The sequence below is a fragment of the Lampris incognitus genome, chromosome 14, assembly GCF_029633865.1.
Source record: "Lampris incognitus isolate fLamInc1 chromosome 14, fLamInc1.hap2, whole genome shotgun sequence".
In the NCBI taxonomy this organism is placed as follows: Eukaryota; Metazoa; Chordata; class Actinopteri; order Lampriformes; family Lampridae; genus Lampris; species Lampris incognitus.
In genome coordinates this window covers 11,785,142-11,805,178 of record NC_079224.1, presented here as the reverse complement: position 1 = coordinate 11,805,178, position 20,037 = coordinate 11,785,142, and the positions used below count along the sequence as shown (strand labels likewise).

At 44.0% G+C, this 20,037-nt stretch overlaps 1 protein-coding gene and 1 long non-coding RNA gene across 2 annotated transcripts in view; one reads left to right on the top strand and one right to left on the bottom strand.

Moving 5' to 3' along the window:
• The window catches only part of LOC130124034 (piezo-type mechanosensitive ion channel component 2), a 125,589-nt gene extending 115,193 nt beyond the window's left edge, over positions 1-10,396 (bottom strand). The window contains exon 1 of the mRNA XM_056293397.1: positions 9,758-10,396. Coding sequence (XP_056149372.1) covers positions 9,758-9,821 — 64 coding nt within the window. The 5' untranslated portion in view covers positions 9,822-10,396. The remainder of the gene's footprint in view (positions 1-9,757) is intronic.
• On the top strand, positions 9,715-14,047 carry LOC130124036 (uncharacterized). The gene is made up of 3 exons (XR_008811353.1): positions 9,715-9,850; positions 10,833-10,884; positions 13,543-14,047. It is a non-coding gene; the product is annotated as an uncharacterized LOC130124036 (long non-coding RNA).
• The last annotated feature ends 5,990 nt before the right edge of the window (positions 14,048-20,037 follow it).

Here is a 20,037-nt window from a genome sequence, read left to right as displayed (position 1 = left end):
GGTCGTGGCCTGGAGGGGATTAAAGGCCAGTCCACACTTTCGGCGTCTGCAAGGGTCCGCGTGATGTATATGTCGTCATCCGCCCATGTTTGCAAGGATCTGTGCGGACCCCTATGGGGACGTCCGCGCACAGCCCAGAATTTGTGACCATGTGGACTGTACGCGTAGCAAGTGCGCCGACTGCACGTGCCATCCATCCATCCATTATCCAATCCTGCTCTCAGGGTCGCAGGGATGCTGGAGCCTATCATCATACTTGACTACCATACTAAATTGTCCCTAGGTGTGAATGTGTGTGTGTGTGTGTGTGTGTGTGTGCCCTGTGACGGCAGTCATTGGGTGGCAGGCGGGAAGACAGGCCGCCAGGACATCACACTGATTCACCTGACCTACGTGTCTTTGGACCGTGGGAGGAAACCGGAGCCCCCGGAGGAAACCCACGCACAGGGGGAGAACATGCAAACTCCACACAGAGGATGACCCCGGCACGACCCCCAAGGCTGGACTACCCCGGGGCTCAAACCCAGGACCTTCTTGCCGTGAAGCGACCGCGTTAACCACTGCGCCACCCCGCCACCCCCAAGTGTCAGCTTTTATAAACAAATTCTATCCAGAGGACAGAAGTGTTAAGCGCTCATGGCTTATGATATGAGCATATTTTGAATACTGCAGGGAAATAAGTTGGATACGTTAACTAAGCCGGTGCATAACTGTGCATGCCCAGATAACAAAATGGATGCTTGTTTTGAAAGGAGGTTATGCGAGGAGATCTGCCAGTACCCACATTTATATAATATCTTGTAAAGAATACAAAGACAGCCAAACGACGTTGAACTGCTGGCGAGAGGTTGCGCAAACACTTGGGAGAGATAAAAATGCCTGCCGTCAAAGGTGGAAATATCTGCGAGATGGGCACGTTATGGGCTGAGCTGAGCTGAGCTATGTTTTCTTACCGGTTTCTCGTGAATTAAAGTCATTCAGCAGAGCAGCCATTCACCTCGATTCATTTTATCTCATGAAAACCGGAACGGTTAAACACATTTGAAGTCTTTTAATAAGGGCTTTGAAATTATGATAGCCTGATCTCGGTCATTTCACGTTAGACTTGGTTGCTTTCATGCCAGGGTCCGCCTAGGGGGCTGCACATCCCCAGACTGACAGGCAAAACCTTTTTATTAGGTAGGGTTTTTTTTAGCTCGAGACTGCATATTAAAACTGTTTTTTTTTCTTTTCTCCATTTTCCCCATTCAGTCGACTTGGGTGCTGTAATGTCTTATAATGGCAGGAAAAACCCGGGTTTTTCTATCCGTGTGTGCGAGTGTTTCACTTTTCCCAGTAGGCGAAGAAAGGGTTTGTTGCCAAGCTCGAACACTGGAGAAGGGGAGCTACATATGCCTGGCAGAGCGCTGCACTCTGCTTGGTGCACTCCTCGAGCTAAGCTAAGTTGTTGACTGTGGTCTTGGCCTTGGACTGAAACGAAAATGTACTCAAGCCAAGAACACAGCACACTAGACAAACATGCATTTATAACTCGTTTCTTAAGAATGTATCAACATATTTAACAACAACAAAGGTTTTTTTTAATCATGACGATATCTTAGGGCGGCACGGTGGAAGAAGGTCCTGGGTTCGAGCCCCGGGGTAGTCCAACCTTGAGGGTCGGTCCGGGGCCGTCCTCTGTGTGGAGTTTGCATGTTCTCCCCGTGTCTGTCTGGGTTTCCTCCGGGTGCTCCGGCTTCCTCCCACAGTCCAAAGACATGTAGGTCAGGTGACTCGGCCATACTAAATTGTCCCTAGGTGTGAATGTGTGAATGTGTGTGTGTGTGTGTGTGTGTGTGTGTGCCCTGTGACGGCCTGTCCAGGGTGTCTCCCCGCCCGGCGCCCAATGACTGCTGGGATAGGCTCCAGCATCCTCGTGACCCTGAGAGCAGGATAAGCAGTTTGGCTAATGGATGGATGGATGGATGGATGGATGATATCTTTTGTATATGGATGGATGGATGGATGGATGGATGGATGGTATCTTTTGTATCGAATGCCTACATTAAAATTAGAACTCATTTGTTAAAGACGGGGTATTGGTGACAATTCACCAGCTGTGATAGGAGAAACAACATTTAATCAGTTTTGTTTTCATCAGGCTTTAACGTTGATTTGATGATGTCATCACACGGGCTCTTTCCCTACACAAACAAATATAGGGTTATATGACTTCATAGTGCCTTCGCAGCACACCCTATCTCACCCCCGTTTCACGTCCCGAGGGTGAAGATGAACTCTGCGATAAAATGTTTGGTAACACTTTAGTATGGGGAACATAAAAAAACGTAATTACTAGTGAATTAGTAATGATCAAGATGTCACTTTAGTATGGGGAACATATTCTAAGTAACAAAAACTTAGTTTACAGTAATTTAACACTATGAACACTTGTAGTTTTGTGTTTTGTTATGTAAGAACAGACCATATTCATTAAGTGTTAGTAAGGGAAAATAACTCTTCTTGTGGTACTACCACCTTATAAAGTCCACACTAAGCAAAGCATATTGAGATGGTACTACTAATAAGCAATAATTCTGAGGTTATAGAGGGAAAACTCATAGTTAATGGCTTACTGGTTGTATAATAAGGCCATGCAGAATACGGCATTAATGAGTACATAATAATGACCAATTAAGAGCCAATATGTTGCTAATTTGCATGCTAATAAGCACCTAATTAATGGTGACTACGTTCCCCATACTAAAGTGTTACCAAATGTTTTAACACGTGACAGACGACCAGATTAATCAATGTGTGGATCCATAACCACGTGGTAGGGGAGCGCTCCTAACATACCCTGATCAAATCCCCAAAACCGTCTCTCACCATTAGGGTTACACATTTACCGGCGTGTCTTTACCATGACATCACTTGGTGACTGAACAACGTGAGCCTCCGATAGCAACCCCGACTTATGGATGAGTTGAAACGTTCAGAGGAAAAGCTGTTTAGTTTGCAGTTTTGTTTTTAATCTTCTGAGCAACTAAAAGCTATATTTGCACTTTTATAGTCAACCCCAATCACCTGAGAGCATTACCGCAATTCATCACCTTGAAGTATACCCAGCTGATCCTGAGCTGAATTCTGATATTCAGCAGTACCCACCTTTCATTTTTTACTCACTAAGATTATAAACTCTACCACATCTTATTATTACCCTTGGAATGACAAAATGCCCTGTGATGGCCTGGCGGCCTGTCCAGGGTGTCTCCCCGCCTGCTGCCCAGTGACTGCTGGGACAGGCTCCAGCATCCCCGCGACCCTGGGGGCAGGATAAGCGGTTCGGATAATGGATGGATGGATGGATGAAATGACAAAATATGATAAAGACGCACTGCTCCTACACAGCTAGGATGGGTTAAATGCAGAAGGAGAATTTCATGTTATGTATGTACGAATGACAAATAAAGTGTATTCTATTCTATTCTATTCTATAAAGTGCATTTGTGATCAAGCCAACTTATGACAACACACATATTTTCTTCTTCTTCTTCTAGTACTATTAATAATAATTAATAGTAAAAATACCCCCCCCCTTTTCTCCCTCCCTAATTGTATCCGGCCAATTACCCCACTCTTCCGAGCCGTCCCGGTCGCTGCTCCACCCCCTCTGCTGATCCGGGGAGGGCTGCAGACCACCACACGCCTCCTCCAATACATTGGAGGAGGTCTTTACACCTGACAGTGAGGAGTTTCACCAGGGGGACGTAGCGCGTGGGAGGATCACGCTATTCCCCCCAGTTCCCCCTCCCCCCGAACAGGTGCCCCGACCGACCAGGGGAGGCGCTCGTGCAGCGACCAGGACACATACCCACACCTGGCTTCCCTCCCGCAGACACAGCCAGTTGTGTCTGTAGGGACGCCCGACCAAGCCAGTGGTAACACGGGGATTCGAACAGCCGTCCTCGTGTTGGTAGGTAACGGAATTGACCGCCACGCCACCCGGATGCCCATAATTAATAATACGATTAATAATAATAATAGAAATACTATGGAGCACTGACCCTATGTTTACTTGTCTATAACTATAAAATAGAGGAGGAGGCAAGTTTAAATTTGATGGTGAATCATTAACATTCGACCGACCAACTCCCCCAAAATTATGTCTGTTATCGTTAGGGTTCGAACTTGATACCGACACGTCTTCACCGTGACATCATCTGGTGAGTGAACGACGTGATCCTCCAAAAACAATGATCCTAAATCATCAAACAGTTGAGTCCTTCAGAGGAAACGCCGTCTTTATTTTGGAGGGTTTATTTTTCTGAATGGCCAACAGCTGTACTTACAGTTTAATAGTCAACCCCAGATCCTCTGGGAGTAATAAGGAAGTACTATTGTTACGCCTTAAAGTTTCGAGGACCCCCCTTGAAAACGAGATCTCCAGGGGTTATTCCTAATCAAGAATGTCCAACAGAGTAAACCGTGAGTCTTCTCAACCGCGAACGTGTGAAATTGTGAAAAGGGGAAATTGTGAGCGAGCGAGAAAGAAAAAAAAATCAGAAGTCGTGTAAAAACTCACCCAGGGCTTTAAACGACCCGGTATAATTAGTGTCTTCATAACTAGCGGGTGTGCAGAACCTCGGCGATAAGTCAGACCGAGCAGCCTTTCAGAGTTCTTCGAATAGTTTCTCGGTCAGGAGGGTAAAAGGAAAGGGGGCAGAAACACAGTAACTTCATAGACCTGTGGATGCACAACCTGACCTCACAAATTTCTCGGTGCCGTTATATCAACAAGCGGGGAGTTTACAACCTGCTTGAGTTACCGTCTCGATCTGAGAGACCAGCACCGTCTGGGCACCTACTAGTGTGGAACTACTGAAAAATTGCACATTACCGCTCAAAATAGTGCTTTTATTTATCTTCGCGCAGTCAATAGACCTATTCATGACATCTGACTTGGCTCCCCCTTTTCCCTCGCTGGAACACAAGCTGCGAGCCAGTTCTCCCTCCGTCCTCACACGGGCCAGCGAAACGGGCAAACAAAGGCTATTAAAACGAGAGACGTGGTGGAGCGTTCGCCCACAACCGCTGGCAGATACCCACTTGAATCTAAGCTATTGAAACTACGCTTAATACCCCAGACACTGAAAATTAAGGACGGACCACTGACGAGCAGACATGATATCTTATTCTACTCCTTTTCAGGGGTTCAAAATCTGCTCAGACACATGGATGAGATTTACTTCACGAGCCCCGTTCGGCGGCGTGCATGTGTCGGGGGTCCGGAATCTGCCGTTTCTTCTCCCCGCAACCTGCACACTCGTTGCCTCCCTTTGCATTTTATCGTCTTTAAAAGCGCTTGTAAATGAACTCCCAGACTCTTACTATTCTGCCTGCAGTCGGAGCTAGGTGCACCTGGGTGTCCCCATTATGGGTCATTTTAGATTTTCAAAGCAGGAGCCCGTCCCCCCCTACCTGTCTGGTCTATTACCACTCGCCTTGCTGACACACAGACTGCTGACCGCAGTCTGTCCGACCGCTGGGCTTCACAGCAGAGTCACCATCTGAGGATTTTTCTTACACCAGAAATGAAAATAAACTGCCGCTGTTTCCGTCAGTCATCGGGTTACTGAACAAAATCCCCACTCGCCTCTAAGCCCCGTCTTTGTCTCCTCCGGTAAAGCTGCAAGTGTAACACACACACAATCGCCGAGCACAGAAAAGGAAACTACCCTTACTCGTATTGAAATGAGCATCGGCTGATTTCAGGGACCGAGTCTGAAAGGGTTAATTGTCATGGCAACTGATAAGAAAGTGAAAGACTCGAGGCCAGACCGGCCTCTTGAGCGATAATGGAGGAATTTCAACTCCCCCAGGCAGAATAATGGAGAAACACTCGGGGTGACACCTCACAGGCACACTGGATCAGGGTGGGGAAGGTCTCGGTGCGGCGCTCAGTAACCCAGGTGTAGAAACCCCAGGAAACTTTTGAGTTAACTCGGCACCCTGATGAACCGACCCAGCTTTTCCGGCAGGATGGGAAACGACATTCAAATTCCTGCTGGTTGGTTTCAACATTTCGCCAGCCAGAATACTATTTCCAACAGAGGTGAAGATGGCTGGTTACCTGCCAAGGTGTCTGGTACAGTAAGCAAATTCACCTGCCGCAACCAAAATTTAGGAGCAGCCGGCTCAGGGTGGGCGACCGCAGCCCATCTTATTTTTCACAAAAACACAAGTTAACTTGTGTAAGTGAAATACAATGAGACTTTCAAAAACGGTACTTCATGTTACTGCAGCCCCCCCACCCCCACCCCCATGTGACGTGAGCCGCTGGAAAACCAAACCATACCAACGCAGTGCCTCCAAGTAAGCCGGCGGTGTGGCCGGTACTGTAGCTCAGCATCTGCCCATCAATTGGCACCTCTTGTCTGTCTCGGCAACACGCTTCAACCCCCCGCCAGCCCCCTTAACACTGCTCCGCTGACCCGCCCTGTTTGTGATGTGACACGGCACCCCCTGATACGGAGATAGAATGAGATAATATTTTGGTAAATGCACAAGAACAACAAGGACCAAGAACTCTGACATTAAACCCAATTAACTCCAGAGGGTCCAGTTTCATCAATCTGTGTTTGTGTGTGTGTGTGTGTGTGTGTCTGCGGTAGGGATACTGTGTACACACGGGCCCAACAGGCCTGCGCCTTTCAATGGAGGCGATGTCAGATGGCTAACAGGAAACAGAGACAATGCAACGTCACCAGACGACTCTTTCAGTGTGGACGCGCTCCACAAGGAGGCGGGGAACGCTAGCAAATATTGCGGCACCGGACACATACAATGAGGAAGACGGAGGTGTTTGGGGGGGGGGGGGGTCAGATAACATCTACTGCGCCGAGCCGTTTTCCCCCTCTGTTGATTCAATGCCGAGGGACCCTCACAACAACGCGGCTATAAAGAATTGTTTCAGAAAAGACGGGGTGGGGCGGGTGGGGATACAGTATTTATCCTATTATTCATCCTCGTTTTACCGAGATAAAAAGGAGGAAAAAACAAACCCCCCGAGGCGTTTACATTGACAACAAAGAAAAAAAGAGTTCTAGTAATAACAAAAGCTGTGGTAACACAAATCGCCGTCGCACAAATGCTGGAGTTAACAAAGAGACGTATTGACAAGTCAAATCCTAGGCAGGGGAAGCGGCAGCGTACTGGACCAGCCCGCTGGTTATCTGCTGAGCTTCACATGGTGCCCACTCACTGATAGTGAGGGGGTGCGTGGGCATATTGTTCAGTCAACTTAACTGACTCGGGGCCGATTAAGCTGCATCCGCACACACACATATATAATGACGGGGTCATCTCCCTATGTATCACCCTACTGGATCACTATGAAAGGCCTAACTAGACTAATCCAGCTGACAGGTGGATGGGAATTCTCCAAACCGGTTTACTGAAAGTCTGATCAATGACTGAAATGGATAACTGACTGAACTGGGAATGCAAACTTTGAATTTGACATTTTGAAAAAAAATTTTTTTTTTAAATTGGCTGTATTTGTTACCAGGTTCAAGTGAGAGAGTGCAGAAGTTGATAAGGAAAATGCACTGAGTGAAGCGAGGCGGATGAGAGGAGTCAGATTAGGTCTGCATGGCAGCCGGAGGGCCCGCCGCGGACGAGGGAAGTCAACCATCAAAGACACTGATGACAGAAATATGTGCCACGGGCCGGGGAAGGAGATGACAGCATGATTTGGTTGTTTTTTGTTGTGTGAGTGTTTGTTTGTTTTTTTTTTGTTCATCCCAACTCCTTTTCCCTCCACCGCTTCTCCCTGCGCCATCCTCCCATCCTGTCAGACTGTGTGCAGTCTGTGCTCATTTGCACTTTGAAAAAAAAAAACATAAAATATTAAAAAGGTACGTTTACGATAATGGGAAAGCAATTCTTTCTCCCTTCTCACAACCGCATTATTAATTCATACTGTTAAAACGACTTTCCACAAATGAATGGAAACAATGCGTGGCCTCGCGGTTGCTCTTGGAAATAAAAGGGGGGGGGCATCCCACCGTCAAGTGATGCATTATGGTCCTAATGAGTGGGGTTTATCAAAAGACGGCAGCCACTCTTACCTTAAACCTCGCATGGTCACGGATGCCTCAGCACCACCATGAAACCTCGCTAGCAAGGGGATATTAATTATTTTTCAGCTGTGGCCTACCACAGAAAGTAGAAAAGCCAGTGCCAAAAGCACAGTGCCTTCGGCAGAGGCCACGCTCGAGGCAGGTCACAGTTCAGCTGCACCTCATCTCCGCAGATCACCACTGAACAGAAACACAAAGAGTTAGTCATCGGTGTCTTGAAATGAAAGTAGACAGATCGGCACTGCACGGATCCCTTAACTCGTCTATTTTGCATAAAATCCATAAAAGGGGGGGGGGTTCGCTGTCATCAACTCCTCTGGCACAAGTCTGGGTACGCTGCAAAGGCTCGGTGGTAATAACCTCCTGAACCAGCATTACGACGGAGTTAATCAAACAAAACGATCAATAAGACAGTCACACTCCCTACAGCCACACCGCACTGTTGTTGACAAAGTTACCGAGCGTTGTACACAAAGTAAACAATCAGCTGAAAAAGAGGCTGTGCGTTGCAAGATCCCATCAGACCAAGTCAGCAGACGAGGCCTTTAGTCCACTAGAAAATGATGAATTACATAAAACGCCACGCCAGAAAATCAGAAATCATTCTGAACCCCCCCCCAAAATTCATCATTACAATGATAACATATTAAACTACACAATACACCCTAAGTTAGATAGCATTTTTAAGTTGACCTGAACAATCATTTGCCAGGTGTTTCCTCGTTGGAAAGAACAAAAACAGACGGAACAAAGCAGAATTGAAAAAAAAATGAGAGCGGAAAGTAAAGGAGACCGAGTGAGGATAGTATTGTACAGATGGGTCAAATTAACTGGGTGATAAAAATGCCTAATGGGACACACGGCACCTTACAGTCCCGGGGGGTAACACAGACACAAATCTGTGGTGTTTCCGGAATAGCTCCCAACAAGTTAGATGAGTCTAGACAAAGATGCACTGATAACATTAGAAGAAAATAAATAAGTAAAACATCAGGCTTTTTGGCCTAACCGTCACTTTCCGTACTTGTGGTAGGAGACAGTCCACAACGGGATGTGTGGTGGGGCGCACACTGCACTGACCGAATGTCTCTGGTCAAAGACTGGACATCTTACAGTGAATAAAAAAAGAGGGCGTAAGTAATGGTCACTCGCCCCTGCTATCTTACTTCATGAGTCACTGCAGTGTAGGAAATTCAAGTTATGTTTTGAGTATGAAAAGTGTTTTGCGAACCCATGACTTACCTTATGTGGAATAAAAGTGTGTGCATGTGTGTGTGTATATATATATACACATACACACACATACACTATTATTGCTATATATTACTATTATTACTGTTATATGGTGTGCATTTTAGATAGCCAAATGGATATTTCACAATGGATATTTTTTAAAAGCTTTTTTTTTAATTTACCATAGTTACAAAGCTTGGGATCTTCGCTTTTCTAATATATAAACTGTTACTAAGTTCAACCCAGCGCTAATGAACGAGGCAGAGGGGACCGTTTAATCACAGGGTCACGGAATCTGACGGGTCATCCATTTTGGTGTAACACGTTGTTCGGCTCACGGGCACGCGGGGGGGGGGCGCGCAGAGGTAAAGACGTGCCCCGCTATCTTCGCTAAAACTCACCGGCCCCGAGACACACGGGAAGGAGTAACCTGAAGACCAGTCCACACACCACCTCAGAAGCCATCGCTTTGGGGAGCCTGTGTCGAAGTCCAGGTACGGTGAGCGGGGGACTGATTCACACGGGGCTCTCTGGCATCCCGAAGTCCCGAACTTGGGTCAAATCCCAGTCTGCGTCAAAAACACGAGCGTCCATACGCGGGTCCCCTGCGGCCGCATCAGCCCACCGGTCTTCTTATCGACTTCTTCGTGCCGACTAGTCCACGCGCACGGATGAAACGCTGACCAAGTTTCCTCGCGCCAGGTGTGTCACTGTTGGGCATGGTCGCCGACATACCTCCCGCTAATTAAGACGGGTTGGGTTAATTGCCGCTAGGCTACTCACGGCATGTTCAACGCCGCACAAGCGAACTGACTCAGGTGCGAAACAGCGCGGAAAGAGAAAAAGAGAAAAAAAATGTCAGAAAAAGGAGCCAGCAAGTTCTCGCGTCCGGCTGCCCACCTTTCCAAGTGAAATAAAATGAGCGAGAAAGTCTCCGAAACACCACAACAACAACAACAAAATGTCCCGGTCCGGGACCTAAAGGCGTAGGCTGACAATATTCGGGGCAGCGGGGAAACGCCACCCTCGTCTTTCACAAACCGCCCGGTGAAATTCGGACTTTTCTGACTCCTGGCGCAGGCTGGGGGGTTCTCCTGACAGGACGGCGCTGTGATTGACGTCTCATCCGGCCAACCAGAAGTCTCCGCTGGTTGGCCGGATCACCGGGGCCAAGAGGCGGGATCTGTGATGGATGCGAACCGGAGAAAACCTCTGGGTTACGGTGGCTATAATGATGAGACAAAAATACACACACAGTCGACAAAGTGAGGGAAAGGTTTGTCTTCGTTGGCTCGCCCGCTGCGAAACTTGTCAAACTCCGACTTTGGCGAAATAAAGTGGACACGGGTTTGCCTGATGATGACATGGTTTAACAGTGGCTTAAATTGCCATGGTTTTTATAATTCTCCGGAAGTGAAGTTCTGGCATGGCAGGTTTTCAGGGGTTTTCTCTCTCTCCCTCTCTGCTTGTTTTTAGGGAAGTCCAAATTCACATCTCTCCTGATCGCCCGGGCCCCAGCTGGCTGTAGGTGAGTTACAGCGACGCCTATCGACGATAGACCCTACACTACAGCTCTTCCCCAAATTGTCAAACAATTACGTTTAACTGGTGCAGGTTAATAGTTCCTGCTTTGCTCAAGACTCAGTAGTTCTAAAATCTTTGGCATTGTGACTGTATGTGAGGCAGAACACAAGATAGAGACACTTTATTGTCCTAGAAGAGAATATTTGTTGACTATATGTGAGGCAGAACACAAGATAGAGAGACACTTCATTGCCCTGCAAGAGAATATTTGTTGACTGTATGTGAGGCAGAACACAAGATAGAGAGACACTTTATTGTCCTAGAAGAGAATATTTGTTGACTGTATGTGAGGCAGAACACAAGATAGAGACACTTTGTCCTAGAAGAGAATATTTGTTGACTATATGTGAGGCAGAACACATGATAGAGACACTGTATTGTCCTAGAAGAGAATATTTGTTGACTATATGTGAGGCAGAACACAAGATAGAGACACTTTATTGTCCTAGAAGAGAATATTTGTTGACTGTATGTGAGGCAGAACACAAGATAGACACTTCATTGCCCTGCAAGAGAATATTTGTTGACTGTATGTGAGGCAGAACACAAGATAGAGAGACACTTTATTGTCCTAGAAGAGAATATTTGTTGACTGTATGTGAGGCAGAACACAAGATAGAGACACTTTGTCCTAGAAGAGAATATTTGTTGACTATATGTGAGGCAGAACACAAGATAGAGACACTTTATTGTCCTAGAAGAGAATATTTGTTGACTGTATGTGAGGCAGAACACAAGATAGAGAGACACTTTATTGTCCTAAAAGAGAATATTTGTTGACTGTATGTGAGACAGAACACAAGATAGAGACACTTTATTGTCCTAGAAGAGAATATTTGTTGACTGTATGTGAGGCAGAATACAAGATAGAGACACTTTGTCCTAGAAGAGAATATTTGTTGACTATATGTGAGGCAGAACACAAGATAGAGACACTTTATTGTCCTAGAAGAGAATATTTGTTGACTGTATGTGAGGCAGAACACAAGATAGAGAGACACTTTATTGTCCTAAAAGAGAATATTTGTTGACTGTATGTGAGGCAGAACACAAGATAGAGACACTTTATTGTCGTAGAAGAGAATATTTGTTGACTGTATGTGAGGCAGAACACAAGATAGAGAGACACTTCATTGCCCTGCAAGAGAATATTTGTTTTCGCCTTTTGTGCAGCGCCTCACATACAGTAAATACATGTGCACATACTATACATCCCACAGGACTTACAGACAGAACAGGAAGGCAACAATACGTTAACACAAGAGTTCAGGGGTTCAGTGAGTTTTGTAATAATATCTACTCCAGACATCACTCTCAGAGGCATTTAGCTGCAATCCATGAGCACAAATATGTTCAAATCCAACAAAGAAATGGCAGATAGATTGGGAAGTAACGTGGCACAGATTTTAGACAGACTTTCATCCTGACGGCTTTGGTTGAAGCGCATGTAACAGCAAGCACGTGTCCTGCTGAAGTGCCCTCCAGCAGGGCACTAATTCCCTACCTGCACAATGTGATGCTGCAGCATAGTATCCTGAATACCGGTCCTCTCTATGGAAAGGGGGGGGGGGGTTCTGTAAAACAGATACTCAAGTAGATCAATGGAAATAATATTGGCAGTGTGTTCTGCACATTAACTGCCGTGTCATTAATATTGATGGGCCGCCCTGCATATGTGTAGGATCTTGGATGTACTGTTTTTCTAGGAAGCTTTATTTCACACATGTTGACTTAAACAAAATTAAACTAAACTATAATAATATAAACTAAATTAAACAAAAAAATTTTTTTTAACCAACCTCTGAATAATCCCAAATTAAGGGATATCTTTATTTATTTTTTCAGATTTTGTGTCTTTCAAGTAATTTGTGAAAATTACATGACCAACCCCCTCCCAAAAACAGAGAAAAGTGAACGAGTTACCACACTCTGCTATGGTTTGTTTCCATAATGTAACTGAGATTTGGCTTTTTATGCTTTAATAAAGTTTTATATTGAAATAGAGCTTGGGGGTTGAACGCCTACATCCCCAGAACATTCTCTTGGGAAATGTCCGATGTCCAATAACATAAATGCAATTTTCTGGGGCGTAGCAGAAAACATCCCTGAATGCTTTGGAGATAAACCTCAGAATAGCTGCAGAGACATTGACGTCCACATATATCGCCTACATGTGCGGGTTAAAGCCAGACCATTAGCTTGGACAACCTGTATGTTATGTAGTGAATGTTTGCAGACAGAGCCTGAGCTGTCAGAGGAGAAGCTGGGTTCTGATACCCAGTGGTATCCCCCTTTGATTTTTATGCACTAAGAGGTCATAACTCTGTCACTGATTATTTATCATCCCCATATCCACAAAGATACTTAAAATCACATTTGAGATCAAGCCAATTTATGACAACGGAAATATTATGGGGCTCTGACCCCGTGTTTACTTGCCCATAGCCCATAACTATAAAACAGAGATAAGGGGGCAAGTTTAAGCTTTGTGGTGAATCATTAATAAAGGAATAAATCGTGAGTTATTTGCATTGTTTTGATATGTTTTATCGACTGCACTGACAGAGAAATGACAGCGCGCCCTCTGATATTTCCTCGTAAGTGCATTAGGGCCTGCTGAGAGGTAAGACGAGCATCGTGGGAGTCCTCCAGGCTGAGCCAAACGACCCGCTGGACAGGAGGCTCCTACAGCAGACACGGAGACGCAGTGTCCTCCAACCAGCTCAAGCCGTACTTACTGTGAGTCATCGCTTGGCCTAATCACTGACATGGATACGGGTTATGAAAATAAGAGAAAAGAACAACAAGTTGCTAATGAGGAAAAAATGACTTCGAGACATCATCAACATGCTCGTTGCCAACCACTGGCCCGGAGCATGACTTTTCCCTGGCTTGCCCAGGCAGGGCAGAAATTCTGCATCAACACACAACTCTACTGCGGTTGGGTTGTCGCACAAGGACCGTAAACAAGTCAACGTAGAGCCCGAACTGACGCCAGCTAATCAATAGTCAACCTCAAATTCAAAAAATAAAATAAAATAAAGATGGTCGTTGATTTGTCTCTGTTGTTTGAAGTTTGGCCGACCAAACCGTTTGGATAAATGGGTTTCTTGAGCAACACTTTGTCTTTGATCCATTATTCATCAAGTCCTTGAGAGGGAGCTATCGATAAACTCCCACATGAGCTGAATGGGCATAATAGTTTGAAGCACTCTGTGTGCTGGGATCGGGCCCTGCTGATTCACCTGCACAAACACATGCACTTTCCAACATGCACATCAAGGTGAGGAGTGCGATTAGAAGTGTCATCTTAAAACCATCCAGGATAAAACTGACAGTACAGCAAAGCCCTCTCGGAGAATGTGGACTGAAAGTCCCTAATTTTGAGTACTTGTACTGGGCAGCACACCCGCCCACCAATAGGGAAACAAACTGAACAGCATCACCTAAATAAGTTGAAATTCCATCAGCAGAGATGGGATCAAGTCACACGTGCAAGTCACAAGTAAGTCTCAAGTCATCTTAACCTTCAAGTCTCAAGCAAGTCAAGTCAAGCAAATTTTTTTTGTATAGCCCAATATCACAAATTACAAATTTACCTCAAGGGGCTTTACAGCAACACAACATCCTGTCCTTAGACCCTCGCATCGGAAGTCCCAAGTCATTTTTTTTCTTGGGTCAAGTCAAGTCAAGTCACAGGTTATGTCAAGTCAAGTCCTGAGTTAAGGCAAGCTAAGTCTTTTTTTTTTGTTGGTAAAGTCAAGTCACAGGTTATGTCAAGTCAAGTCAAGTCAAGTCAAGTCACGCCCCTCCCCCCATTACTGCAGTCTTACCTGCAGTATCCAGTCTTTATAAAGAGAAAAGACAAGATATTAGTACATGTCTAATAATCAGGAATCGGGAACATTTATTTGTCATTTCATTTCATGTACGCAAGTGCATGAAATGAAATGAAATATTGCTTCCTGGTGCTGGTCTGATCTGAGAGGGTGCGCTTCTCGATGCAACAAAAAAAAAAACGTAAGGTAGCAAGGAGCTTGACTGGCTGGCAGGGTAGTCATCCAGTCATGGCAATGCCATGCCAAACGTACGCTCGCATACCGGGTAACATTATACAGACACTTATTTCATATTCTATCTTTAAACTGAAAACATAATGAACACAATCAAGTTATTCAAGTCATCGTGTCTCAAGTCAAGTCCCGAGTCTTTAATGTCCAAGTCAAGTCTCAAGTCTTTCATTCTTTGTTAAGTCAAGTCACGAGTCATCAAAACAGTGACTCGAGTTGACTCGAGTCCAAGTCGTAATGACTCGAGTCCCCATCTCTGGCCATCAGTAGCACGTATCAGCTCTTTAAACTCTCTCCTGGTTATAACAACAAACCCAACTGCTGTCCACATACATAAGATCTGGCAACAAGTTCAGAAAACAAGTTGTATTCAATCTATCCATGACAAATTCCCCCTTTTCACATAAATCCCTCTTTACCTAAAGCCGCTACAGATGGTATCATACATGTGCAGGCGACAAATGGGGTAAGAGGGTTTATATATTATAATTACTCGGGAATCTTTCACATCACGGGGTGGGACATGTTGGGAGTAAAACACAAATGGGGAGAAGACCCAGAGTGTAATTGTGAAGAAGTGGAACGGGAAGCACTTGGGTATTGGTAGTCAATGTTTCTCTTTTAACACTGGACATAAAATTACACAATGCACTCTCCCTCGTTCATAGAATATGCAATACCCCTGATGGGCTGCACAGACTAAAGCCTCTCAGTGGTCCCGGCGGAGCAGCAACACGTGGTCTGGGCCGGCCCGTGTGCTTAATTCCTGTTGGACAACGGTACGCTGTGTGCTTAATGACATCACAGGAACGACTATCCCGCCGAGCCGCGAGTACACATCTACGATGAAAGTCAATCAAAATAATCTCAGTTTTACTAGAACTGCCCTTCTCACAGCCAGCAAATGTATAGGCACGTAACGGAAGGATGAACAAACACCTAGGTCTGCTAGCTGGACTACTGAATCAGCCTCACGTAGACCACGTGAACAGATAATGTGTGTAACCTGAAGTGCTAGAGTTTAAAAAGACCTGGGGCGGTTTACTGACATTTCTGGAGACAACATAGTACCCATTTTATATATCCAAATAAGTATTAAATCCAACTGTCGTGTGAGTCAAACACTTTTGTTTTACAGTTGTTTTTTTTTCCTCCCTTTTCTTTTCATCCCGCTCTTTTAACTACACTGCTACACTTAAGGGCTGTTATCTATTCCCTCTCTGCAACCGTCTTCTTTAATATTCTCTAATGTTTTTATTTATCCCTTTTTCTTTGAATAAGTACATATTCTGAATAAATTAGTGTTCGGACCTGAAGCGATGGGGGGTGGGGGGGGGGCTGATCTGGCATCTATGTGATTATATTTTTGTATATTTTTGCATTATTCAGCTCAAGGGCTGTTGTGTTACAAAACCAATAATTATATTGGAAAAAATATCTGAAATTATTACATCCCTTTGATTTGGACCCCTCCAAACATTCCTGTCAGTCAAATTATTTCCCTACTGAAAGGCGGGGCTTTGGGGGGGGGGTGGAAATGGGATTTGAGTCCATATGATCTATTCTTTAATCTTTTTATTGAAATCTTCAACGTATAAAGTCATGATATCGCCACAGAACACACAAACACAGCTCCACTGACTCCACAGACAAATTAAAACACAAACACTACACATACTCATCCAGATAAACACAAATACACACAGATACACACAGATACATACAGATACACACAAATACACAGATATATACAGATACACACAAATACACACAGATATATACAGATACACACAAATACACAGATACACACAAATACACACAAATACATACAGATACACACAAATACCCACAAATACACAGATATATACAGATACACACAAATACACACAGATATATACAGATACACACAAATACACACCGATACATACAGATACACACAGATACATACAGATACACACAGAGACACACAGATACAAACAAATACATACGGATACACACAGATACACACAGATACACACAGATACACAGATAAATACAAATACACACAGATACATACAGATACACACAGATACATACAGATACACACAAATACACAGATACACACAGATACACACAGATATATACAGATACATAGATATACACAGATATATACAGATACACAAAAATACACAGATTCATACAGATACACACAAATACACACAGATCCACATAGATATATACTGATACATAGAAATATACAAATACACACAAATACACACAGATACACATATGGGGAGGCAGTTATCATATGGTTGATGTTTAGATCCAAATCTGTGATCAAAGTAGGAAGGAAATGGATGCCATGCTTTGAACAACCTTCTGGTTGAACCCTGTGATGAATATTTAAATTTGTAACACTTTCCACCCACTTGGGAGTCTGATAGATTTCCATCGGAAGAGCACTTTCTGTTGAAGATAAATGGGTACCACGTTACAATGAGACCACCCTTATAAAGGGTTTATGAATGGTTTACAATTAGTTTATTAATTAAGACATCCATAAGCTGTTATAACACATTAGATAAAAAGGGCAACCGTGACCTGTTGCTTGCCAAATAGTGAGCCCACACGTATCTGTACTGTTAAGCCTCCAATCTCATTGGTTACTTAGCTAGCAGCTAGCAAGATCGGAGATTTAACAGGATAAGTGAAAAGTGCAGCAGTAACTTGATCTAGCCAAATAGTGAGCCCCCATCGACTTACGGAAACTGTTATAACTCGTTTATAACTGTTTATTAGATAATTTATAAAGTACTTACACTCCTTATTAATAACCTCATTACCAACCATTCACAAGTCTTTTATAAGGGTAGTCTCATGGTAAAATGGTACCAATAAATGATGTCAACAAACATACAGTCCCTTGTGTTCTGCTGTTGTGTTCCCAGTGACAAGCTGTTTAATATTTCAATACATGGCGAGACGTTTGACATATTTATACGTTTAATATTGCAAAAGGCTTTCATATGGAGAGGTGGTGTTGTGGTTTTTATCCTGTGTGTGTGTGTGTGTGTGTGTGCACCTCTTTCCAAGCTGTGTCAGAGAAGAAATATTAACCTCTATAAATGCTGAAAACTATATACATCTCAGTCTTACAGGAAACATAGCCAGTGTACTAAACTATAAACTGAAGAGATGTTTTTTTTTTTGTCCATGCCCATCATTCTCCTGTGCTGGGCTGGTGTATTTTTTTTTATTTCTGAGATACCTGTGGAGATGAGCTACACCCTCCTGTAGCCTGACCGCAGTCTCACTCTGAAGGAGGAAGGACGTCTCCCACTGGACAGCGGTGACGTCACCACCGACTGACAGACCAAAACATGTTGACAGCAGCTTCTCAAAATTAAATTCCTTCAATTGTCTGTGAGACAGGTCTTACTTGAAACATGTAAACAGAGTTTTAAGGATAAATACTGATTACTTCCAATGTAATCCAATAAGTAAACCTTCCCAAATAAAATGCAACATTCGTGTGAATGTATTAAAAAATTATAATTAGAAGCTGTAATTTCATGTGGACTCACAAGGGATCTCACATTGCTGGCAGCAGCTGGAAAGGCTCGTTCCCAGAAGAAAGCCTGCATACAAAATGAGATTACTGCCCAGATTGCTTCAACATGGATCGCAAGTGAAATCCACACCATGTGTGTGTGTGTGTGTGTATGTGTGTGTGTGTGTGTGTGTGTGTGTGTGTGTGTGTGTGTGTGTGTGTGTGTTCAGTGTTTACATGGGTGCACTTTGCATGCACTATAAAGGTGTCTCTACTTAAGTGGGCATTTTTAGTGTCTTTCCTTTGCGGTCACTGGTTTAATGCTTTGAACGTTTTAGAAAATGATGCACGGAAGAAAAAAAAGTTTAAAAGTCTCAACACTCACTTTTAGACTCTAAACCACCAAAAAATATCTACACTAATCCTGGAGGGTAGTCCTCGATAGTGTTGCATGCAGACTGTGAGAGACAAACGTGCTGGACTAAATTAGATGAGACTTATGCCTTGTCCACAGGTATTTTAGAAAACTGAAGACTGTTCTTCTGAGGCTGAAACCATTGACCATTTATCTTTTAATTGTTCTAATGTTAATTCTTTTTGGTCTGAGAGCCATAATTGGTTTCTTTAAAATTAGTAAACATGTGGCACTTTTTATTTTACTAACTCAGTTTTACATTTGCCTGTACTTTTAATTTTTTTGTGAGGGGGGGGGATTTTATTGTTTTATTGTGTGAAGCACTTTGTGTCACATTTGTTTGTATGAAAAGTGCTAAACAAATAAATCTGATTGATTGATTGATTGATTGATACCTTCATTTACATACATTGATATCTACTTCATGGATAATCTAGATGTAAACATTTCAGACGTTATTAATCTTGTCATTCTTTTGGGTAAATATTATTTACATACTTGTAAGTGGAAAGGCAGCCCTCCCTCTTTTATCATGTTTTTATATACGTTTGTAAATTACTTCAAGCCATTGAAGTATTTGGTGGGGGGGGGGAACGAATAGAAAAGCAAAAAAAATAGATAAAAGGCTTCATTAACTCGGCCCTTGCTTTTGTAATTTCTCCCAATCTGCTGCTTTGTGCTCTCCAACTGTTTTAATCTTTTGTTTGGCTGTGATGTAACGTCATCACCGCCATTCCACCGCTGTCTGAACTGTATCTTTCTTTTTGCACGCGTATTCCCTATCTTGTTTTGTAGCTCTCCTTGCATTTAATAAATACGTTTTTTAAAAGAAAAAGGCATTTTAGAAAACGTAGCTTTTTCTACGCGTTTTGGCCTCTGCGCGGTTCTAGGTAAGTGAAAACAGACCTTCTGGGAACTCCGGGATGAAGACTTCCAGCAACTCCCGTCTTCCGGGTCGACGTGCAGACGGAAAACGGGGTTTTTAGCTCGTTGACTTTTTTTCAGGCTTCTGATTGGCCAACGTGGCTCTAGGGTTGGAGTTATGTCGCCACCTGCTGGTGTGGCGTGCTCTTGACAGCGCGT